Here is a 24148-nt window from a genome sequence, read left to right on the forward strand (position 1 = left end):
TTCCACATGTGGCTCCTGTGCAGCCCAAGTGCGCTGCCCCAGGGAGCCCCAGTCCTCACGGGGTCTGGGTTCTTCTGAAACGCTGCCCGCAGGGGCATTGTTACAGGAGCTATGTTCTTTTCGGGCCCAGCGTCTTCCCATCTGAACAAGCTGCAGTTTATGGGTCATCCTACTGCTGATGGGCATTTGGGTTCCCAGCCTGGGTCTACATGGATTAAAGTTTTAAGGACATTCTGTTCACTCATGCTCCTCTGCCAGGTATGCTCCTAGGGATAAGACAGCAGGTGCCCAGAGTGCCCGATGGTGGCCTTTTCAGGGGTCACCAGCTCTCCGCATGGCTTACCATCACTACCCCTGCCTGCAGGGGCACCAGGCCGGGTGGTAGGCTCAGGAGGACCTGTGATGGCACCCCTCCTCCTTTGCCCATTCATCTCAAGCTGGGGTCCTAGTCACAGTTCTGCCAGCTGCATGGGGTCTACATGGGGGGCCGATACCCGTGTCACCCCTCGGAAGGGTGAACAGGGACCCAAGGTGGCTGGTGGTCCAATGTCCCCATCGGCGGGTGCTACTGCTGCCCCTAGCCTGCAGCACAGTGCTGCAGGCCAGGTCGGGCTTCTCTTGGTGCTCATTCAACAAACCGTGGGGCTGCTTTTTCTGAGGACACTTATTTTGGACTTTTTATTCACCCCCTGCCCCCCTACAAACCCCAGGATGTTCCAAGCCCAGAAAATGGGGAGGATGGGGCCTTTCGAGTGGTGGAGTGTCCTATTGCCCAGAATGCCTTGGCCCAGACCCCTCCTAGCCAGAAATGGACAAGGCCCCATCTTGCCCATGGATGCGTTGCCCCCACCCCTCTAGTCCCCCATGGGTGTGTGTCACCTGTCCCCACCCCCTCCCAATCGGTGTGTATCTTCCATCCCCCATCAGCTCCATTGGTGCGAGACTCCTGTCCCTCAGTGAACATATCCCCCTCTACCTCCCTTCTCCCCTGAAGGTATATGCCCCCCACTCCCCAGTGAGTATGCACTCCCCTGCCCCCCATGCCTCCTCCATGGCTGCACATCCCTCCATCTCCCCCGTGGTTGTGTGTGCCCCTTTTCCCCCTTGGCTGCATGCCCCCATTCCCCTACCACCCCGTGGGGGCATGCTCCTCACTCCCCAGTGAGTGTGCACCCCCTGCCCCCCATAACTCCCCATGGGTGTGTGTCCCTCCATCTCCCTCTTGGTGTATGCACCTGCATCCGCCCCCCGTGGGTGTGCGCCTTTAGCCCTTGGTGTCCTCGGGAGACCCACGTGTATAAAGTCTTTATTGGGGGCAGTCTGGGCAGGAGTATGCACGACATACGTACTGGAGCCCAGGGGCCAGCCCAGAAACGCCTAAAACGGCGCAGAGGGGACACAGGGGTTCAGGGAGCAGTGGCAGCGGCTTGGTCCAGCCAGAACCTTCTGAATGCGGCTTGGGGAGGGGGCGCTGGCTCCGTTCAGACCTTGGCCAGGACAGAGTACTCGTCGGCATGCTCCTCTTGGATGGGGGTCCGGAAGCTGTTGCCCCCTGGGGAGAAGGACAGGGCAGGTGGGAGATGACTGGGGGTCTTCACCCTGCAGGAGGGTCTGGGCTGAGCCAGGCAGGCACTCACCAGGGGGCTTCAGGGCAGTGGGTGGCGGCCTCCAGGCCTGGCGGTACAGGATTAGGACTAGCACAGCAGCCATGGCACTCAGCAGGCCCAGGCCCAGGCTCAGGCCCAGGATGGCAGCCAGCGCAGGGCCTGTGGGGGACAGGACTGGCTGGGATGAGGTCCATAGGGACAGGGAGACCCCATCCCTACCGCCTCACCTGCTTGGGGTAAGGCCAGGTTCCTTACCCCTGGGGGGGCCTGTTGGAGCTTCAGGAGGCCTTTGTGAGGCCCCAGGCTGGGCAGTGGTGGGCTGGGCAGGGGTGGGTAGGGCTGGGAGGTGCTGGGTGCTCCAAAGTAGCGTGGTGGCCGGAGGGCTTCTGTCCTCACAGACTGCATCTGAGCTGTTGCTGGCTGGCTGCAGGGTGCGCTTCCCAGTGGAGGTACAGCTGTGGGGAGGCCCGATCAGGCAAGACCCGACACCCCACCCGGGTGGGCCTAAGGCCAGGACTGCAGTGGGCGGGGGAGTGGTCCACCATGGGTTGGACTGTGATGGGGAGGTCTGCACTAGGTCGGACTGCGATGGAGGGGTCCACATTGGGACCGAATGTGATGCAGGTGGGGTCCGCCCTGGGTCAGTCTCTGGGCAGCATCCACACAGCTACCTGCCTCAGACCACAGAATAAAGGCAGTGGAAGAGAAGGGGCAGTGACTCTGCCCAGGTCCCGGAATTGGTTGCTGCCGAAGCCTGACCCCTGGAACATCTGCCCCACCCTGGAGGGGCTTCCCCAACTCCCTGTGTCCCTTCAGGGGCCTCCTCCATGCCCACCACATTGGCTTGTTCTACCCTCACCCAAGTGGCTCAACTGGGCCTGTGCATTCCTGAGCTCCCTGCCCTCTGTCCTGCCTACCTCACTCTAGAATGTCAGCCCTGTGGAGACAGGGGCCCCAGCTGTGGACGATCATGCACACACTCACACACTAATACATACGCATAGATGCACACTCACACACTTGCCCACACACAACCATACTCACACTCACACACTCATACACACACACTCACATACACACACACTCACGTACACACACACACACTCACGTACACACACACACACACACACAGCTTCCCTGCCAGTACCTGGGCCTGGTCATATATCCCACTCCGGCCTATACCGAGGGGTCACACACCACCCAGGCCCGTGGGCCCCCAAGCCCCCAGCCCTCCCCTCATCCCCAGCCCCCCAGGCCCCCAGGCCCCCAGGCCCTTCAGCCAGGTGCCTGCCACTTACTCGGTCCAGGGCTTACAAGCCTGGTTGTGGCCCGGGGAAAAGTGTCCCGGTGGGCAGGGGGCGCAGTCTGCAGGGGAGAGACAGGACAGGCTCAGCCCCAGCCCTACCTCAGCAGCGGTGCTTGGGCCTAGCCCTCCCTGGCCACGGCCTGCCCTTTACCCCTTCCAGGCCTGAAGGGGTCCCAGGTGTGGTGGGGGGCCAGATTCCCTGATACCCAGCCTGAGGCCCCACCGCTCACCGACTCCTGGCTTGTAGCCGCCCTGGGGCTGGGTGCCCGGCCTGCAGTGGCAGACAGTGTCCCTCGTGGGTGTGCAGCTCTGCACGGACTCACTTCCACTTCCTGGGCCAAGGAGAGCCGGAGAGCCGTAGGGACAGAGTCAGGGGCCGGGGGGAGGGTTAGGGCCTAGGAGCAGTTAGGGCAGGGTCCTGGGGTCCTGGGAGAGGTCAGGGTTTGCCTTCCCTAGGCTTGTGCATAGCACAAGCACCAAGGGTGGGGACCTCAGCCTCACTCCGCTAGGAGGTGCCCCAAGGCCCGGTTCCAGCCAGGAGCATTTCCAAGGGGTGTCAGGGGTCTGCCTGTTTGCCCTCTGCAGGGCCCTGTAGCTCCTCCTCCAGAAAGCCTCCCCAACAGGGCAGCTTAGACTCAGGCAAGGCCCATGTGGCCAGAACATGCCACACCCCTGAACACCCCTTGTGGTGGGACCCCAGAGAGCAGCCCACTGTGGTTTGGGGGTTTGTTTCTGCGGCTGTGTGGGGACTCCATGCAGCCACATGTGACAGTGGAAGGTGGTTGTGGTCTCCTAGTGCTGAGCCGGGGGTGGGAGTGGGGGGGGCAGGGTGGAATGGTGATGGTGATTGGGGGTAGTGGGCCCGGGGCCCCAGGCCGGGCAGTTGTGGTGCTTACTCTCGTTGCACTGCGTGCAGGGCCTGCAGGCCTCATAGTTGAAAGCCTCATTGTAGTAACCGGGCTTGCACAGCTGGCACACGGTGTCACCGGAGTCATCGCAGCGACTCTCCATCCCATAACCTGTGGGGCAAAGACAGGTGGGCAGCATCAGCTCGGAGCCCCTCTGCCTGCAGACTGGTCGCCCCGGCCTGGCCCTGGCTGCTCCATCCCCCAGCTCCAGGTGCTAAGAGAGACCCCATGCGGCCCCTTACAATCCTCACGCCTACGCTCCGCCCCCCACCTTCATTCCCAGCCCCTCCTGACCGTCCCTTGGGTCCCGTCCCCATTCCCTTCCCAGTCCCCCCTCCTGGTCCTCCCTCTCCTGGCCCCCTCTCAGCCCCATGACCCAGGCCCTCACCAGGCTGGCACTCATTGCAGCACCTGCTGCCGCTGGGGTAGGTGGGCCCCTTGCAGTTGAGCGTGGCCGAACAGCTGAGTGCCAGTGCCAGGAGCAGCAGGGCCATGCAGGGCACCAACAGCCGCGTCCCCTCGCACATCCTCAGTCTCCTCAGAGTCTGGGGCTGTTCTTGCAGGATGTGACTTTAAGGGCTGTGGGGGAGGGGCGGGATGGCGGGGGAGGAGCGGGAGGAAGTAGAAGCCTGGGGTCCCCAGTCCCGACTGGAGACTCTCTCCTGCCTGCATCCCAGCCCCTTAGCGCCCCCCGACTCCTGGTGGCCACCAACCTCAGGCTGGGCACAGCCGGTCATCCATTAAGATCCCTCCCCCAGTGCGAAGATCACGGGGACATCAGAAGGACAGGGTCAGGCCAGGTCCTCAGAGCTGGTCCTGCCTGCCCCCTCCCTCCTGTGTGGCCAGGCCACCCACAGAGGCCAGAGCCCCCTGCCTAGCACCCTCTCCTCACATGGCTCAATCTTTCCTGGCACCAATTCTCCCTGCTGGGGTGTGGGGGACCCTCAGGAAGCTGACCTTGCCTCAGACACATTCATGCCAATCCTCAGCCTCTCAACAAAAGGCTGCGTGGACCACTGTGTAAACCAAGGCAGCTGGCTAGGTCAGGAGAGTGGCTGGAGCAGACCTCCTGCTGTCTGGCCGTCCCCAGGCACTTTGGGATGGGCATCATGGTGGGGCAGGCACTGTGGGGCGGATAGGGCAGCAGGGTAGAGATTGGGGTGGGCCCAGGGTATGGTGCCACGCGAGTGACAAGGGCGAGCTGGGACAACACAGTCGCCAGCAGGGATGAGGTCCAGATGCGTGGCCAGTGTCCACACAGCAGGTGTGGGTCCACGCAGCTGGTGTGGGCCCACACAGCAGCTGTATCCATGTGCCAGGATGTGTGCACACACGTGGTTGCTCTCGCAGACAAATTTCCAGCCCTTTTCTGTGGCTGCTCTGATGGCCCACCCGCCCCTGCTGGCCCCAAACTCTGGCCCCAGCATCCCAGGCCATGGGGTTGGCTTTCAGGACCCCATCCTAGGCACCCCCACCCGTTGGGCCCCCACTTCAGGCTTTCACTGCAGTGAGGCTGGAGGGTGACCTCGTCCACACCACAGAGGGCTCCAGCCTCATGCGGAGGGGGCGCTCCAGCAAGGCCAAGGGCAGAGTGTGCACCTCACTGCCAGTGTGTCAGGACGAGAACGTACATGCACGCACACTCAGAAACATGCACGTACACACACACATGTATGCACAAGTGTACACCTGCCACACAAACCCATATCATTCATACTTGCACATCCATATCCACACACATGCATACGCAGGCACGCATCATGCACGCACACATGCACCAAAAAAAACCCATATACATGCAAGTACATGCACCACACACGTGCACATACACGTGCACACACACGCACACGCAGATGCCATGCTCACACATCCACCCGCCCACATTCAGAGGCATACACCTGCATGTACACACGTGTGCATACACGCATCTGCTTTTCTTCTGTGCTACACTGCCTCTGGGGAGGGGAGCGGGGCTGGAGATGTCAAGGTGTCCCTTTTATACCTCTTAACTTGTGACTAAGTAACCGGGTTATCGACCAGAAAATGAACTTATGAGTCTCCAAATTGTTGCCTGAATTGGGCATGGAGAGGCCTCCAGACAGCAGGGGAAGAGGGTGGAAATGCCAGCCTCGCTGTGGAAATCCCCCTCCCCTGGAGGAGCGTGGGGAAATTCCACACCTCCGCTGGGCCGGCTGCCCCCCTGCTGCATTGTGGGAGGGGGTGGAGAGAGAGAAAGGCTCTCCATCCACCCCCCAGGCTCACCCTCCCCAAGCCTCCAAAATGCCCCCTCATTGCCTGGTGGGAAGGGGGCTCAGGGCAGCTGTGGTGTTGTGTGTGGTGTGTGTGCATGTGTATATGGTTTGTGTGCATGTGTGTGGGAATGTGTGCATACGTGTGTACACAAGAATCTACACTCCCAACCATGCAACTTCCTGCGTTTTCTGAAGGCTCCATTTTGCTCTCTAGCTCCCTCTCCCACTGACAATGAGAAAAATCTTACGTTTGCCATTAAAGGCAAACTGATTTCCTCTTCGGCAAACTCGGAGTCCTGTGGGCAAGCAATGCTCTGCTGCAGGGCCCAAAGCTGGACCCCTGGCCCCGCTCCTGACCCCCCCCACCATGGAGTCTGGTGACATCTGACAGGCCACTTGACAAGGCCTGCCTGCTAGGCTTGGCCCAACCTACACCGTCAGGGCTCCCAACTTGAGGCAAAAGGGTCCACCGCCACCAGCAAATCAGACAAAAGGTAGGGGCCCCCTTCCTCAGCACCAGGCCCCCTCCCTCAGCAGCTGAGTGTGGCTGAAGGACATCCAGATGCACCCTCACAGTGTATCACGTGCCCGCTGGGCCAGGACAGCATGGGTCCTACTCATGGAGGTGACCCACTCCCCGCAGTCAGCCCCCAGGGCCACGGGCCGAGCATCTTCTGGCTCTTCATGTGGATATGAGCTTGAGAGGCATGACGGCAAGACAGGACGCAGGAGGAGTGGCCCTCAGCTGGCACAACTCCTGGACTCAGAAGTGGCCAAGCCAGACACTGAGGGCAGGGAGGGCTAACCCTGAAGCTACACCCCTACAATCATTCCCGATTCCCCCCGCCACAACTGTCCCCATGGACTTGCCCAAACTCTGCACCAGCCTCAGTATGGAAAGCCTCCCTCAGCCTCTTGCTTGTTTACAGGAAACAGGCTCCAGTGTCCCCACCCAGTGGGTTCTGCCACTGACACCCTAAAAGGCCAGCTTGTGGGGTCTGGGTGGCAACCTGTGGGGCAGGCCCCTCGGACACAGCAGACCAAGTTCTGGCTGGCTCCCACCCTGAGTGGCATCGCAGGGCTTGGGGCCACCTACATTCCTGGGGGGGGGGGGCGGGTCAGATGCATATGTGCCACAGCCCTGGCCAGCCAGGCCCCCACACGGTCCTGCAAGAGGCAGAGGCTGCACCTCTCAGCAGGCGGCCTCCCAACGCTGCCGCTCGTGCGGGATTCCCCAACAAGCAACATCTGGACCCAACACTGAATGCCACTCAGCAGCTGCAGGAGCCCCTGCTGCTCCTTGGCACCACTTGCTCCGTGGGAACTACCAGCTACAGTACAAAAACCATCACTTTTTCACTGAAAGAATAAATCTGGGAGAAAAAAACAACTATATTTTAAAGTAAATTAATGATTCTTGTCACCATAAACTTTGTATCTCCTCAGAGGTTGCACTGCCCGGTGTGGGTAGTTCTGACACGTCCGTGCAGAAAGAAGCTGGTGATCCCCCAGCATCCCCCTGGCTTCTTAATCTGTTTCTAAGGAGACGTGGGAGCAGCAGGTGCTGTGGAACCTCCATGGGCAGAAACAGCCTCAGTGGGCCCCGAGGCAGTTCTCAGTGTGAGAAGAGACGTCCAAGCTGCAAGGACTGAAGGAAGCCCAGAGGGGCCTCAGGCCCAGGACACAGCACAGGGCTCTGCAGGGTCAGCAAATCTTTAATGATCGGCCTGCAGGCCTGTCTCGGTGTGACGGGAGGGGGAGAAGGTTCCAGAAGGCACCACCTGCAGCCATGGCCACAAGCGCAGGCTGGGTTAGCGTCAGAACTGTCTGGACCTGGTGCCAGACGTGCAGCCTCATGGGGCATCAGAACTCCTCGTGCACACTGCGGGCGTAGTCCACCAGCTTGCTGCCCGTGAAGAACTCGCTGTACTTGAGGATCTCCTCGGGCTCCAGGTGCTGGTTCTGGTTCTCGTCAGCAATGGCGATCATCTGCTTGGCCTCATTGAGGGCGTTGTACTCGTTCATGGGGTCCATGTACTCCTGCAACGGATGCCGCGAGGCAGTCAGCAAGGCAGAGCCCAGGGCCCACGCTGTCCCGCTAGTGCTGCCCCCACTCTGCGACTACCGCACCCCGCGACTACCGCACCCCGCAGATGCCAACCCTTGAGTGCAGGCACTCTCAGCCTGGCCCCACAGCCCAGTGCCACCACCAAGGGAATGGAGCCACCCAGCCCTCCTGCACTTGGCTCATCTCTGCCTCCCCAGCAGGCCGCTCCTCCTGTTCCCCCAGCATGGAGACCCTCCCGGGAGAGCCGGGGGCTGCCTGAGTGCCCAGACCCCAACAGGGTCTCTCAGGGACACACAGCCCCAAGCCAGGGCAGCACCCCAGGGCCAATGCAGTCCACCAGGGATGCTCACCCCATCCCAGCACAGCCCCTCCCTACCCCCATGCAGTCACTCCCCCAAGGTGGTCCTGTGTCCCCCACCTCCCTATGTGGCCCCCCCAGGTCCCACCTCCAGCTCCTCTGGGGTCACAATCCCATCATGGTTGGCATCTATCAGCTCCTCAAATTCTCGCTTCCTGTCTTTGACCCAGTTGTCATCGATGTCCTGGGCCTGCTGGTTCTCCACAGTGCCCACAGGCAGGGAGATGAACTCAGGCAGGGAGAGCCGCTTGTCACCATCCTGGTCTGCAGGGCGAGGGCATGTGAGCACAGGGCCGCAGGGCACGTGGGGGGCCATGGGGCAGATGGGGGCTGCAGAGTACGTGGGGGACTGCTAGACAGGCTCTGCATGCCTGGGTCTCCTTGTCATGTCATAGTGCAGCCTAGGTAGAGGCCACAAGGCCATCTCAGACTTCACGCCTGCCTGCCTGTCTACCTGGGGAGGAGGATCAGCACCACGCAGATGGCAAAGCCCCAACTATGGAGGTTAGCACAGGCTGCCCTAGCACAGGCTGCCCCACCTCAGCCCCAGGCCCCGCCTCAGCCCAGGGCCCCACCTAGTCCCCTGCGCGGCCTCACCAAGGTCTCGTACAATCTCCTTGACCATGAACTGCAGCATGCCACGGCTGTGCTCCGGGTGGAGGAAAGACAGGAACTCCTCCTCAGTCAGCAGCAGGTCCGCAGGGGGGTTGTCCGCCTGGTACCAGCGGTCCTTGAGGTTCTCCAGGACTTCCTGTGCTGAGAGGTGCCGTCTTGTGAGAACCTTGGCAAACTGCACAGGACGCTGCCCATGGGCCAGGACACTAGGATGGCTAGGCACCACCAGGCCAGACACAGCAGGCGATATGAGCAGGGCCTCGGGAGTTAGGCCTCTCGGGAGTTAGGCCTCTCGGGCCAACGACAGGGCTTCAGGGCCAAGTGAACTCACAGCCCTTCACTGCCTGGGGGAATTTTCTGCAGGGCTGTTCTCTTTCGGACCTGGTGGGAAGGGCTGCCTGAGGTTTCCTGCTAGAACCAAGACCCTCCTATGCCTTCAATCACGCACCAGGCGGGGTGACTGCGCTGGCTAACGCAGAGTGGCCTCAGGCCTGGGGTAAATGTAGCTTGGGGTGAACACTTTCAGGATAACCACAGGCCTGGTGTGAATGCTTGTGGGGTAGCTACACACAGGGTGGGTGCACGTGGGGTGACTACACATAGGGTGGACACTTGTGGGGTGACCGCACACAGGTCACTGCATGCCCAGGGTGATTCCCTCCCTCCATCCCCTCCCACCTCTAGCCAGGGTCCCCGCCCAGGGCCTTGCTGACCACCCTCGGTCACTCTCAGCCCATTTTGCTTTATTCTTTTTCATGTCACTTCGCATCTGCGGTGTCACCAGTCTGCTCTATTCCGTGCTTTCAAGCTAATGCCCTTCCAAAGTCGAATCACTCAATGAGGCTCCTGATGGAGAACTGTCCCTGAGGCAGCCCCTGACCCTCACCGGACTCCAGCTCGCCATTCCTATCATCCAATCCCTGGGGCAGCCGCTGGGTCTCACTGACTGCCTGACTGCCACCTATGCACCTGCTCGCTTCTTCCTTGGGGTGCCCAGGCCTGACGGGGTAGGCTCCCCGCACTGACAGCTGTGAGAGCGCCTCAGCTGGGGTCAGGGGCCATTCTGCCCGTTCCCCTCTCCGTCACAAAGCCTCACCAGCCCCCCGCCTGTAGTTTGCCATCCAGGCTGGCCAGGGGCCCAGAGGCCCTTGACACTGTCCCCTGGACAACATCCCCTCACTGCCACCCACACTCCCCACCCCCATCCCTCTACCCACACAAGGTCGAGGGTCTCGGCAGCGGGAGCATGCAGACTTGTGGGCACCAGGCCTGTGCGGCTCACTGGTCTCTCTCAGGCAGAAAGAAGCCTTGGGGGCAAGGGGGGAGTCTTACGCAGCAAACGGGGGGAAGGTCTCAGGGAGTAGAGGGGAGGGTCTCGGAGCAGGGGGGAAGGGTCTCAGGGAACAGCCAGTGGGGGGGGGTCACCCAGAGAAGGGGGGACTCAGGGAGCAGGGAGAGGAAGTGTCTCACGCAGGGGCCCAGGGCTACACCCCTGCTGTTTGTTTACTCTTCATGAGAAGTGGAGGTGCGCTCTGGAGGCTGACTCAACTATTTACGAGAACAAAAAAAAACAACTTTTTTTTTTGTTCCTTTCAATTTCTTTCACGTGCAACGTTGCTTTAGGGAGAAGACTGTTTCAAAGGAAAACCCAGTTTCTAGATATGACTACAGGAATGGTGAAATAAACTTTCCACAGGCTCCTTCTGCGCAAACACAGAGGAAGCTCTGTGAATGTCACAACCCCCATCCCCCCGTGGAAAGGACCCCCTTGTGGACAGGACCCTCCCCCAGTCTAGCACGAAGAAGTCTAGCACCGGGCAGTGAGGAGGAATCGGGAAGGGCTGCCCGCAAGTCCCGGTCCCCCAGGGCAACACATCTGATACACTACAGCCAGGGCCCGACCCACGCCGCCTCTGGTTGGCCCCCTCGCCCCACAAAGCCACAGGTGTCCAGGCAGCAGGACGCAATGTAAAGAGCTATTCCAGGCCCTGTACCCCATGAAGGCCCAGGATTCTGGGCCTCTCCCAGCCTTCCCTGCCCCCACCACCTGTCTGCTGTTCGGTCAGCACCTCTATTTAGCTCTTGTCTCACGCAGCTGCTTCTGGCACCTTCCGCCTCCTGTTCCCCAGAAGTTCAAACTCGGCAGAGGCACCCAGGCCGCTCCCCCCCGCCCCCCGCTCCGCACCCCCTAGCAGAGCTCGCAGCACCTAAGGCCTTTGCAGGCTGCTCTCACTGCCTGGGGACTGCACTTTTTGCACCCTGGCCAGCCCCTACCCAACCTCCAACCTCCAAGTGCAGCCCAGCTGGCCCAACTGGGTCAGAGTGCGTGTCCACACTACGAGCTTCTTCATGGAGAGTTTGCATCATCAAACAATGATTTGTACCTGAGAACCCATACTGACGCGGCCTATCACCACCCGTCCACCCTGCCACACCCATGGTGGTCATATCTGACACCACAGTCTCATCACAGCCTGACACCCAGCATGCCTACATATCACACGAGATAAACACACGCACATGCGTGTACACACATGCGCACACACAGGGGAACACCCTTCAAGCCTGCCCTCTGCAGCTGGAGATGCTATCCAGGGGTCCTAGCTGCCGGGCCCACACCTGAGGGAAACCCCCGCAAAGCGCAGCCAGGGCCCGGACTCACTCTCCTCGTCCACCTTTAGGTCCTCGTTGTTCTTTATCCTCTCGGCAATTTCTCGCTCATTGTGGCCTTTGCTTACCAGGAACTTCAGCTGGTACTCATCCCATGACACGCGGCCTGCAGAGTGGTCACATGCGTTAGGAAGCGAACGCTCCACTTTTGAAAACCAAACCTGTTGCTGTTGAGAGGCGAATCCAACTCATAGCAACCCTATAGGACAGAGTAAAACTACCCAATAGGGTTTTCAAGAAGCAGGTGGTGGATTCGAATGCCCATTTCTTTGGTTAGCAGCCAAGCTCCTAACCACTGTACCACCAGAGCTCCAGTTTTTGAAAAGAGACCTAATTTTCTAAGACATCTGTTAAAAATCCTGGTGCTACACGCAGCTGGGAGACCAAACACTTCCAAGCGCCCAGCTCCAAGCTCTCCACTCAGGCTGTGGTGTGAAGGGCAGAGCCCAAACCCCCGAACCCACTGCCACCACCTGCCAGCCAGGGTGTCCACCCGAACGGCAGTTCATGACCAGCCCCTCCCTGCCATTCAACCCTGGGCATCAAATGAGTTGTCACACTCAGTGCCAGCTGTGTGTCCCAAGTGTCCAAACACTGTGTGCTTTCACTCCCTGAGATGACCCCAGTGCCCCCAGACAGGCCAGGTAGCCAGAGCACCTGTTGCTCCCACAGGGCCTGGCCAAGCTCCCAGGGAGGCCCAAGGGCCAGCAGGTCAGGACCCGAAAGGAATGACAGGACATGCAGTCCTAGAACAGGCCCTGTAGGAAATTGCGTGAACTCAGACTTTGCAACCGAGGGGAGCGCAGCCCTGCCTGCCCCCCAGTGAGACCCTAACTTCCCACAGCCATGAGACACCCCCCACCCCGCCCTGCCAGACATGAAGGAGCCCCCAGGCAAGGTCTGGGGCTGGTTCGCTGTGTTCCTCCAGCTGAGAACCGCTGGGCCCTGTGGTGCTGTCAGTGGCATTTGCTGAGTAAACACATGTCCCCAGGAGCTCCCCACTGCAGTACCATCGCCGTCGGGGTCCACAGCGCGGAAGTGCAGCTTGTTCTCGCGGACGGCCTCCTGGAAGTGCTCAGCCGTCTTCTCCATGATCCAGCGCTGCATCTCCTTGGCGCTGATCTTGCGGTCAGCATTCACGTCCACCCTGTGTGGGGGCAGGTGTGTCAGCCTTGGCTTCCAGGCACATCAGGGGGGACGAAATTGGGGCGGGGACAGGAGGGGTGAGATAGGGCAGGGAGAGGGCAGGCAGTGCAGTCTGCAGCTGCCACTGGGTGTGGAACTTCCTCTCCGTCTCCAGACAAACAGCAGGTGAGTGGATCCCCACACACTGAGAAATGAGTGGACTGTCATCCCCCCACCATGAGTGGCAGTCACCCAGTTGCTACTTCCACATCACATTCCTGGCACTTTTACCTTACTTGATGCAGACACCTGACCACACAAAACCCCTCAGGGACATGTGAAGTTACAGGGTTTGGAGAAAAGAGACTCAGGAGACCAAAATCATGTCCACAGGGACACGGTCCAGAGGCAGGCGCTGGCCAGCTCAGGCAGGAAGACCTGCAGGTCACAGCACTGTCCTCTGTGGGGAGGAGGGGGCCCCACCATCCATGCTCCTAAAAGTGCACAGGCCTCAGTCCTCACACTGAACACGTTGCCATGGGGCTCCTCGAACACACGGCAGTGCCCCTGGTGGACCGTGGGGCCTAACACATGCCCCTGAGGAAAGCCAAGCCTGCTACCCCTGTGGCCTCCCACTGTGCATCACAACATCCTGGCAGCCTCTTGGTCCCACGTGGCACTGAACCCAGCGAGCCCCCATCAGTAGTACAGTCCCCGTGCCCCTGAGGGCAGAGCACAGGGGGCAGGACCCCTCAGCCACCTTAGCAACACACACTGCGCAGAGCAGAAACCATCTCCCAGCATCCCCACCTAAAAATGTGACTCAGAGCTCATTGAGAAGGAAAGCTACAGACACAGACAAGCTCATGCAAAAAACAAAGGAGCCAGGGTGAGCTGGTGGTGTGGGCTGCAGACATGGGTTTGAACTGTTAACAGACACAGATCAGCATACAGAAACAACTGTGGACAGGTGTGAACACATGGGTTGTCAGGTTGTTTGCTGGGAGGGCCTAGAAGCATTGGCACCCCTGCAGCAAAGAGCAGACCTGGCACCCAGATCTTGTCTTCCAACACCCTCGTCCATCACAGGCTCCTTGGAGAAACGGCTGGTCCTGGGGCCAGGCAGGGCAAGTGCAAGATGAGCTTGGAGGTCTTGTAGTATAAGAAAGTGAGGGAGTCTCAAGAGACAAGAGAAGGGGGCCTGTGAAAGGGACATTAGAGCCGATCCGGAAAGAGCCCCCAACAGCCAAAGTTGGAGCAACACTGTACCTGACACGGTGCCAAGTGATGACCTATAGCACGTGCGCATACCATGAGTCCACAATGACGTAAACTAGTAAATAAACAAATGGGAAGAAAAGGCCTCTTTACAGAAGAATTTCAAAGAACATAGATGATGCCCCTCCCCCTGCAGGAGGTGGGGCTTAACTCCCACCCCTCAGGCTGGGCACGACTCAGGGACGCCTGCCAAAGACCAGGAAAAGGGGGCGCATGCCAGACACGACCTTAACCAAGTGGCCAAAGTGGCCACATCAGTGACACGTGGGTGTCCTGCACCCCAATTCAACATGATGAGAGGGCACATCCAGCTCCCCAACACCCTTTCCCCTAGGTCCCCCATCTCCTGCACCCTGTCCTCACCCAGCTCTCCGACACCCTCTTTCCTCCCAGGCAGCAGCTCCTTTGCTGGCTCCTCTTCTCCCCAACCTCTGAAGCCGGCTGGGCCAGGGCTTGGTCCTCTCTCGTCCGTTCTCTCAGTGATGATCCATGCGACCCCAAACTTTACACTCCACACACCAAGGATGTCCACACCTGCCTCCAGCCTGATGGGCCCTGAATTCAAGACTCAGCATCCACACCCTCCCAAAACTCCACAGCCCCAGGCTCATCAGGAGAAAACACGCCAGACAGGTTCAAGGACACTCCACGGAGTTCGGACCAGCACTCTCAGTCAGCCAGGGCTGTGAAACAAGGAGAATCTGAGAACCTGCCCAGTCAGAGGAACCTCGGGAGACCCAACCCTGAGTACAGGGGGTCCCGGATGGGGTGCTGGAGCAGGAGGAGACGTCAGTGAAGAAGCCCTGAATCTGAGTGAGTCTGGAGTGGAACTGACAGTGACACACACAGTCAGCTTCTCTGTGTGATGAACATACCATGGCTACACAGGATGTTAACACTGGGGCATTCAGTGTGTGCTGAACCCCAGGGTCAGCACAGTGCACAGCTGGAGTTAGGAGCAGCCATAGCTCCCATCACTGACCTGACCTGCCAATAACCCCACCCAGACCCGCCTCCCCTGCCCCAGACCTGCCTCTCTGCTAACCCCACTCCTCTGTGGACCCCACCTCCCACTAACTCCCCCCTCTGCTAACCCCACCCCCACTAAGCCACCTGACCACTATCCCCATCCCATTAGCCCCACTCCTCCCAGTTCAAGGGCAGACAAATGAACGGAGATCCCCTACAAGGGCCCCTGTCTGCACTCCAGGCCCTGTGGCCCCCCTGCCCATGGCTCCCAGACCAGAATCGGGCACACAGGCAGCAACACAGGGATTGGTGTGTCTGGTTCTGGCCTCCAGTCTCACCTGTACCCCATGCCACTCCCCAGGTACAGGGCAGGTCTGCACACCTGGGCATTTGGAAGCACCGGCCAGACAGGGAACCCCCTGGGTGGCTCGCTCCACAGGAAGTCCCATCCCCCTGCTCCAAGGTAGGAGCCCAGGGTGTCTTCCCCCACACACCTCCACTGACCCCAACACCCTTAGGGCAGGACCCTTTCCCCTCGGCTTCCGTCCATCCCCTGACCCCCAGAAAGCCTCGTCTGGGGGCCCATGTGTGCTGTTGAGGAGCCCAGCTGGTTGGGGCACTGAGTGCCTACAGAGATCAGGGCAGCTCCATCCAGGAGACAGGAGCCCCGTCCTGACCTCCAAGGAGAGGCAGCCCTGCCCTCTGGTGGCTGCTTCTGGTTTCTTTCTACTGTGGGTCTGAAACCGGTAGCAGCAAAACCCTACTCCCCTTTGCAGCCAAGAGGACTCAGGAAGCCCAAACGGCTTTATTTACGTGGAAACGTCATCTGCGCAAGGCACTCGTGAAGGGCATGCAAGTCAGGGTACCGCGCTCTCACCTGACTCCCCACCACCCCTCCACTGGGTCCTCCCCCCACACCCTGACTTCACCCAGCTTCCCAACATGCCTCCCTAGGCTCCCTGAACTCCTCTGCATACCATCCTCACCTGGCTCCCTGACACCCTCTCCCCTGGGTCCCCCATCTCCTATACCCTGTCCTCGCCCAGCTCCCCAACACCCTCTCCCCTCCCTGGCAGTAGCTCCTTGCTGGATCCTCTTCTCCCTGACCTCTGAAGCCGCTGGGCCAGGGATTAGTCCTCTCCTGTCCATTCTCTATACTCCACACACCGAGGATGTTCACACCTGCCTCCAGCCTGGTAGGCCCTGAACTCAAGACTCAGCATCCACGCTGGCCCCCAGCCTGCCCCACACTGCCAAACGCTGCCACCCTCTTGGCTGCACAGGCCAAATCTGGGTATTCATATGCAATAACCCCAACCCATCAATAAAGCTTGCCACCCTGTTTCAGAACAAGCCCAGGGCCTGACTGTGTCACACTGTCCCCACCACTGCCCCGTGACCCTAGGTCACTGCCACAGAAGGCCTTCCCGAGACCCCATGCCCCTTCCTCCACTCTCCATATACAGCCAGAGGAGCCACGCTGGAGCACAAGTCAGACACATCCTCCCTCTCGAATCCTACAGTGGCCCAGTTCACAAGAGGGAGACATGTACATGGCAGGCCACAGCCAGGCCAGTGCTCTCACCACGCCTACCTTGTAGACAGGGACACTGAGGAGCAGAGAGCAGGACTGGAAGCGGGGCTCCCTGTGGTTCGATGGACCGCATTTATATGACCTTTCTCGCCATGGTCTTATAACTCTCACCCAAGTGATTGAATGGGACTATATAAATAAGGTGATGGTGGCCCTCCAAGGGGATTGGTCAATTTTGCCATCCCCCTGGGCTTAAAATGAGTCATCCCAGAGGTGGGAAGAGGATCTCACCACCACCAAGGAAGAAGAGCCAAGAGCTGTGCATGTCCATTGGACCTGGAATCCCTGTGCTGAGAAGCTCCTGGAACCAGAAGACAGAGAGAGTTGTAACCCTAAAGACGGTGAGAAGAGGTAGCAGAGAAACGGCAGCAGCAAAGGCAGGAGAGACTGGCAGGAGACAGTGCAGTAGGTTTCCCAGCCCATTGAGCAAGAAAGCTAGTGTCTTCAGGCCGGAGGAGTAAGGCGCCTCCGGGTACTTGGGAGAGCTAGGTTTGCAACCCAAGAAGCTAGAGCTGAGTGCCTTTGGGCTGTGGCTTACTGGCAGAGTCGGGTGCCAGGGAACACTTATCAGTAGATAAGTGCTTAATGACATGCCAAGCAGGGCAGAGGCTGAGGGGCCAGAGAGAGGCCTGCCCGCAGGCCCGCCTGAGAAGAGGCTGTCCGGATGGAAGACTGTACCCTGAGCATTCCTGAACCTGAACTGTAACTGTTACTTCCCTAATAAACCCCATAATCATGAGGATCGTCTGTGAGTTCTGTGTGGCCATTGCAGTGAATTACCAAACTCAGGAGAGAGGTAGAGAGTGCCGCGGGAGAGACGGTGGGTATGAGAATTGGTAAAGACGGCAACAAAAGGAAGCATGTCTGACCTCTGCCTCATAGGAATCAGCCTTGGGCTGTTGATCTTGATTCTCCTTCCCCTTGTGAAATCAGGAGAGGTCAGACACCACCCCCACACCATTTTTACATTCCCAAAGCTTTTCCCAGCTACGCAGCCCTGCATCAGCCCAGGCCCCACCTTACTGCCCTCATCCCCAGTGGTCCCTCCGTACCAGCCCCACCCCGGGCTCCTGCAGCACCCCTATCCCCAGTAGCCTCGGGCCCTACAGACCACGCGATCTGCGTGCGTGTAGAACCAGGCGCCAGGGCCAGAAGCGCCACTAGGCCAGAGGCTGTGGAAGAAGGACTCCCACAGGAGGAAGAGACGATGCCTCACCTACACAGACATCGACTCCAAACCAGAAACCTAAACGTGAGAACAGCACCTCAGAAGTGCTACAAGGAAAGTGAGGACTGGGCTTATAACCTAGTGTGAACGGTCTCAAGGCAAGACATGGGTAGAAAAAGAGAAAGAAAAAATACTAACCACTCTGATTACGTAAAAATTAAAATTTTCTGGCAAGTAAGAACTTGCCACAAACCAAGTTAAACGACAGTTTCTGACGCAGACAAAGGGCATCACCAGGAGACTGACAGCACCCAGAAGGCTCTGGGCAGCAATCCGGCTCCAACAGCAGCACCACGTGGCCCCTGGCCCTGCAACCTCATCTCTAGGAATCTACCAGAAACACTTAAAAAGGTGGGCAAAATCAGCCACACAAGGACACCACAAACAACCGGACCCAAGCAGCCGCTCCTCTCCCAGCGAGCATTTATGCAAATCCAAAAACTGAAGAAGTATGTGTCATGGATTGAATTCTGTGCCCCCAAAAATGTGTATATTAACTCGGTTAGGCCGTGATTCCCAGTATTCTGTGTTGTCCTCCATTTTGTGATTTTGCTGTTATAAATCATAATCTCTACCTGTGGTTAAAAAGGATTTGGGTGGGATTGTAACACCACCCTTACTCAGGTCACCTCCCTGATCCAATGTAAAAGGAGTTTCCCTGGGATGTGGCCTGCACCACCTTTTATCTCTCAAGAGACAGAAGGAAAAGGAAGCAAGCAGAGAGTTGGGCACCTCATACTACCAAGAAAGGAACGCCAGGAGCAGAGCACATCCTTTGGACCTGAGGTTCTTACGCTGAGATGTTCCCAGACCAAGGGAAGACTGATGCATTACAAGGACCTTCCTTCAGAACCGACAGAGACAGAAAGCCTTCCCCTGGAGCCAGCTCCCTGAATTTGGACTTCTAGCCTACTGGGCTGTGAGACACTAAACTTCTCTTTGTTAAAGCCATCCACTTGTGGTATTTCTGTTATAGCAGCACTAGATGATTAGGACAGTGCGTGACTGTTAAAATATGAGGAATGGAATTTTCTACTTATTTCTGGTACTGAAAGCTGGAAGAAATGTGCAGACAATAACATTTCATAAAAGCTGTAAGTGACGGCAGGTGCTTGCATGCAGAGAAGGGACTGAGAAACACTCACCCCAGCTGACTCTAGGTGTCTGGGGTCTTTCACTGACAGAAGGTTGCGCTTGTTTTTTACCTGGTGAGATTAATGGTCCCTGCAGCTCCCTGTCTGGGGGTGGGTGCCTGTTTCCACAGCCACAGAGCAAAGGCAGAGTCAGAGGAGGGTGGTACTCACAGGGTGCTGTGGAGGTGCTTGGGGGGCCTGGGCTCTGGCATACAGCCTGTGTGTGCTCACACACGTGGAACACCATGTGAATGAATCAACTAGATTCCGACCAGATCCACGAGTCGGGCTTTTGGTCCTCGTTATAATCTTGGAACACCAATGGCATCTCACATGAGGGCCTCTGTCCTCTTCCTGGAGCACCCTTCCCCCAAGAGCCCAGAGCATACACTGTCCCTCTCCTGGGGCCAATCCTCAAGCCTTCCTGACCCCCACACAGCCCTGCTCTCTCATCACCCCCTGATCCGTTCCCCGTCCCCGCACTCTGTCTGACCTCTGCCCCTCTGTGCACTGGCTGGTACAAAGGACCCAACTGAGTGCTGATGAGGGATGCTGCTGGGTGCCCGGGTCCCCCATAGGGAGAGGGAGCCAGGCTGGAGGGTGGGACAGGGCTCCTGACCCAGACTCCACACCTGGGATCTGCAGGAGCCAGGGACAAGGGAAAAATCTGGAACCAGACCCTGAATGAGGGTGGGTCTGGCCCCCACGGTCATACAATCCCTCAGCCCCACAGCACCCATACCCCCCAACACCCCTACTTGGAGAAGATGACCATCAGCTTCCTCCGGCTCCTTCGTGGCTCTGAGTCCTCTTCGAACTCATCACGGGCCTTGCCCAGGAAGACTTCCTGGTGAAATTCTTTATTGAGGTGCCCATCCATCTCCATCTTCACTCCATTCAGGTGGTCTGGGGGCAGGATCTCGTTCTCCTCCCTGTTGGTCACTCTCTCCCGGACGGCCGAGTGGTTGGCAGGTCGTGCAGACACATAGGCCAGGACAAGCCAGAGGCAGCACAGAGCTCTGCTGCGGGGGGAAGCCAGCCGGGACGCCATCACCAGGCAAGACATCACTTTCAGCTGGGACAGTGCCAGGACGACCCACAGTTGTGGGCAGAGTCTGCAGAAGAGGGAGGGCACAGGAGGGAGTCACAACGAGGATCAGTGCCCATGCGTTTCGCCTCCCAGCAGTTGCAGGGACAAGGCCCCCACATCCTCACTGCCCTCTGTACCAGTCGCGACAGCCCTGTGCCCACACGCCATGTTTATGCAGGGACACAAGGCCAGGGCTCCCCAGGGAGTCTGTCCCTGTTGATGTACTTGTGGTCCCAGCTCCAAGGACAGGGCAGCGGGGCCTCACCCCCACGCACCTCTTGCCCTTCCCCACCTGTGTCTTCCACTTAGGCTCCACCTCCCACAATGATTCTGCCCCTCTACAGCTGCCTTCTCAGTTCTCCATTGGCTGCTTAGCGGGGTCACGTTCATGCATCCCAAAGGGTTCACTGCTTGTCCCCCTGGCTAGTGGCTGCAGGCCTTCCTGTCCCTGGGGAAGGTCCCACTCACCCCACCTGTCCGAGCCTGCACATGCGCACACAGCCCCACCAGAGCCAGCAAGGTGAGGATGGAGGATCCCCAGCATGGCTCGCTGGTCTTCAAGGCACAGGCAGACACACCACCTGCTTCCCCGATGAGTCAGTCCTCTCTACCCTCCCTGCCCCTGGCCCTGCCCCTGCCCGACAGCATTCCTTTGAGTGTTGACCCCTCTTTGCACATTAGTCTCCTTCTCAGCCCAAATACCTGATCTCAGTGACAGGTCTCCCTCTCTCAGTGGGCCCATCTCACATGCGTGGTGGCTGACTCTCCAAGGACAGCCTGTGTCCCTCTTCCCAGGGCCTAGGAAAGCTCCTTGACTGTCCTTGCCAACCTGTCCCACACACACACACACAACCATGGCTCCTCTGTGTTGTCTGCGCTGGAACCACTCCCTGAGCACAACTCTGTTGTGACCCGTGACCCCCCCAAGCATGTCATGACCCATCACCCCTGAGTGCTCTTGGTTGTGACCTGTGACCCGGCAAGCATGTCTGCTGTGACCCCTGTGACCTCCTGAATGCTGTCCATCATGACCTCTGTGACCCCCCCACCCAAGCACTGTCTGTCACAGCCCGTGACCCTCATGGGCAGGGACCACACCTCCCTCAGCTCCAGGTCCAGCACAGCCACGCTGTCTGCACCAGGCCAGCATCGCAGACGCCAGATGGTGAAAGAACACAGGCATTCCTGCTTCACACATCCCTGGAACATTGTGTCCTGCTGAAGCACCCTGTCATGGATTGAATTGTGTCCCCGTAAAAATGTGTCAACTTGGTTAGGCCATGATTGCCAGTATTGTGTGGTTGTCCGCCATTTTATGACTATAATTTTATGTTAAGAAAATTAGGTGGGATTGTAACACCAGCCTTACCTCAGGTCACCTCCCTGATCCAGTGTAAAGGGAGTTTCTGTGGGGTGGGGCCTGCACCACCTTTTATCTCTCAAGAGATAAAAGGAAAGGGAACCAAGTAGAGGTTTGGGGACCTCATACCACTAAGAAAGCAGCATCAGGAGCAGAGCACGTCCTTTGGACACGGGGTCCCTGAGTCTGAGAAGCTCCTCAACCAGGGGAAGATTGAGGGCAATGACTTTCCTCCAGAGCCGACAGAGAGAGAGAGAGAGAGACTTCCCCTGGAACTGATGCCCTGAAGTTGGACTTTTAGCCTACTAAACTGTAGGAAAATAAGCTTCTCTTTGTTAAAGCCATCTACTTGTGGTATTTCTATTATGACAGCATTAGATAACAAAGATACACACACTAAAAATCACAGGGCCTGTGGGGAAGTGGAAGGAGCCCTGGTGACTCCTGCTTGGCTGCTAACCGAAAGGTCAACAGTTCAAACCCACCAGCTGCTCCATGGGAGAAAAGCGTGGCAGTCTGCTTCCATAAGGATTTACAGCCTTGGAAATGGAAACACTATGGGGCCATTCTACTCTGTCCTATAGGGTCACTATGAATCAGAATCAACTCGACAGCAGGAGATTTGGTTTTGAGTGGGGAAGTAGGGACAGATGACTCAAACCTACGCAGCTTTATAACTGGAGCAAAAAGAAACCATTGTTGCTAGTGGACACAGGGATGACTAGGGGACAGTCCAGGAAGCACTCAACAGAGACTGCTGGAAGGGTGAGGGGTACTAAGGAGAAAAAGATGGAGTGGACACACACAGAGGTGGAGCTGTGAGCTAGGGGCTGCTAGTTAGGTGGACAGAGGGGGAACAGTAGCCTGCCACCAGCCCAGAGAGGACAAGTCTATGGTCACCAAGGCAGGGAGCCCCAGATACAGGTGCTTGAGTTTACTTTTCTTCGCTCAGTGCTGACCGGCTCCTGCCACCACAGCCACAGCCTGGACAAGGGCTTTCCCCTTTCCTGCTGAAGGTGGAATCTATCCCTGCCATCCCAGCACTCCTGGCCAGGGAAGTGTTGCATAAGAACCAAGAGAACTTCCTGGTGTCAACGTCACTCCACTCACTGTGGTCATAAAAACACGTGTGCATCAAAACAGACTGCACTTCATTTCTTGAAAACGCAAAGTCCATTCCTGACCGTACTCATCTTTATGAATTTACAGGGAATCATTATCTACATGATGCTTTACACAAAAAGTGCCCCCCAAATAACTGTATGAATACCAGGAGTTCAGCCAGTGAAACTTCTCTCCTCCACTCACTGTATCAGTGAGCAGCCTAAACCCATCAGTCAGTTGTTCACTGCCTCATCCTTGGCCTCTCCAACTAGGACAGATTTCAAAGAGCCAGGAATTTGTCTCATTTATACCCAATCTCCATGCCCTGGAAGTGTTGGTTCCCACCAAGTAGCAAATAAGCTCTAGCTACCACCACTTAATAGGAACTGACAACTAAATGAACAGATGTTGGAAACACCAGGCCAGGGTTTCTAGCTTAAGTGGAGACCATGTTTCTTGGCCATGCCTGGGTTTTCGCTCCAGTGTAACCAGGAGATTGTTCCATTAAAAAGTCAAACGCACATTCTGACAAGTTTTGTTGTCAGTTTTAATAACAACTATTACTAACTGACCCGGATATCGGTTAAGAGCTTTATATACTAAATTTCCAGTCTTCTCCAGATCCTACTAACTAGGGTTCACCGTCCACATTTTACAGATGAATAAACTAAGGCACTTGCCCAAGGTCACCTCGCTGGTCAGTGCCAGGGTTCACCACGCTCCTTTGATAATCTGCCTTGACCTAAGATTCAGTGTGACGTTGGTCAAATTTGACAAAGACAATGTCGCACGTTGCGGTGGGAAGCGAGCTGAAGGGCAGGGCCAGGCGATCCGCGAGCTCCTCTGCAGAGCAGCCGCCGCAAAGACCGGAGAAAATTATTCCAGGGCTAGCGTCGCTCCTGGGCCGTGGCGGCTGCAACAACTGACACTCGTCGGGCACCTCCGGCCCGGGCCCTGCCGACTCTGGGAACGCTCGGAGTCGAGTCGCCCGCCCGCCCGCTCTTCCCGACGCCCAGACCGACCGCGGACCCGACGACCACCTTCCGGGGCCGGGCGCGGAGACGGTGCTGGGCCAGGACGACGCCCCCAGGACGAGAAGGTACGGGCTTTTCCCTGCCAGAAGGCGGCCAGCGGGCGTCATGCAGATGCTGAACCCCGCGGCCCATTCCCTCAACTCCGCCGTCCCGACGGACGGACTGACCAACGGACGATGACCCCCAGCACAGAGCGAGCGGCGGCAGCAGCCGCCTCGGCCTCCAACTCCCACCCCTTGCCGTTCGGCCCGAGGGGAAGCGAGCCTCAGGGACGCTGGGCCTAGGGTCCGCAGCGGCCGCCCGAGGCCCCTCACTCACCGTTCTCCCTCTCCTTGCCCAGAATCGGAAGAGCGGAGCCGCGAGCGCCTGTGACGCCTCCAACCGGACTCTGCTCAGGCCGCTGCCATCTTTCTTCCGGGAGGAGGCGGGCCGCGGGCCGCGGGCCGCGG

General features: G+C 58.2%; 2 protein-coding genes across 4 annotated transcripts; both read right to left on the reverse strand.

Moving 5' to 3' along the window:
• Positions 1–1197: 1197 nt before the first annotated feature.
• On the reverse strand, positions 1198–4356 carry TNFRSF4 (TNF receptor superfamily member 4). Of its 3 annotated transcripts, none has more exons than XM_049875853.1 (7): positions 4210–4356; positions 3810–3932; positions 3144–3245; positions 2906–2972; positions 1835–2062; positions 1638–1766; positions 1198–1552 (listed from the first exon to the last, which is right to left on the reverse strand). In XM_049875853.1, the coding sequence occupies exons 1-7, from the start codon at positions 4346–4348 to the stop codon at positions 1378–1380; spliced, it is 963 nt and encodes a 320-aa protein (XP_049731810.1). In that variant the 5' UTR covers positions 4349–4356; the 3' UTR covers positions 1198–1377. The 3 variants fall into 3 exon arrangements, with proteins under 3 accessions (XP_049731810.1, XP_049731812.1, XP_049731811.1); XM_049875855.1 differs by having other exon boundaries at positions 1388–1552; positions 1863–2062; XM_049875854.1 differs by having other exon boundaries at positions 1388–1552; positions 1638–1781; positions 1863–2062.
• A 3096-nt stretch (positions 4357–7452) lies between these two features.
• SDF4 (stromal cell derived factor 4) lies at positions 7453–24142 on the reverse strand. The gene is made up of 7 exons (XM_049877577.1): positions 24018–24142; positions 19870–20226; positions 12795–12931; positions 11777–11890; positions 9097–9255; positions 8588–8763; positions 7453–8113 (listed from the first exon to the last, which is right to left on the reverse strand). The coding sequence occupies exons 2-7, from the start codon at positions 20175–20177 to the stop codon at positions 7937–7939; spliced, it is 1071 nt and encodes a 356-aa protein (XP_049733534.1). The 5' UTR covers positions 20178–20226; positions 24018–24142; the 3' UTR covers positions 7453–7936.
• Between the last annotated feature and the right edge of the window lie 6 nt (positions 24143–24148).

This window comes from Elephas maximus, chromosome 3 (assembly GCF_024166365.1).
Source record: "Elephas maximus indicus isolate mEleMax1 chromosome 3, mEleMax1 primary haplotype, whole genome shotgun sequence".
Classification (NCBI taxonomy): Eukaryota; Metazoa; Chordata; class Mammalia; order Proboscidea; family Elephantidae; genus Elephas; species Elephas maximus.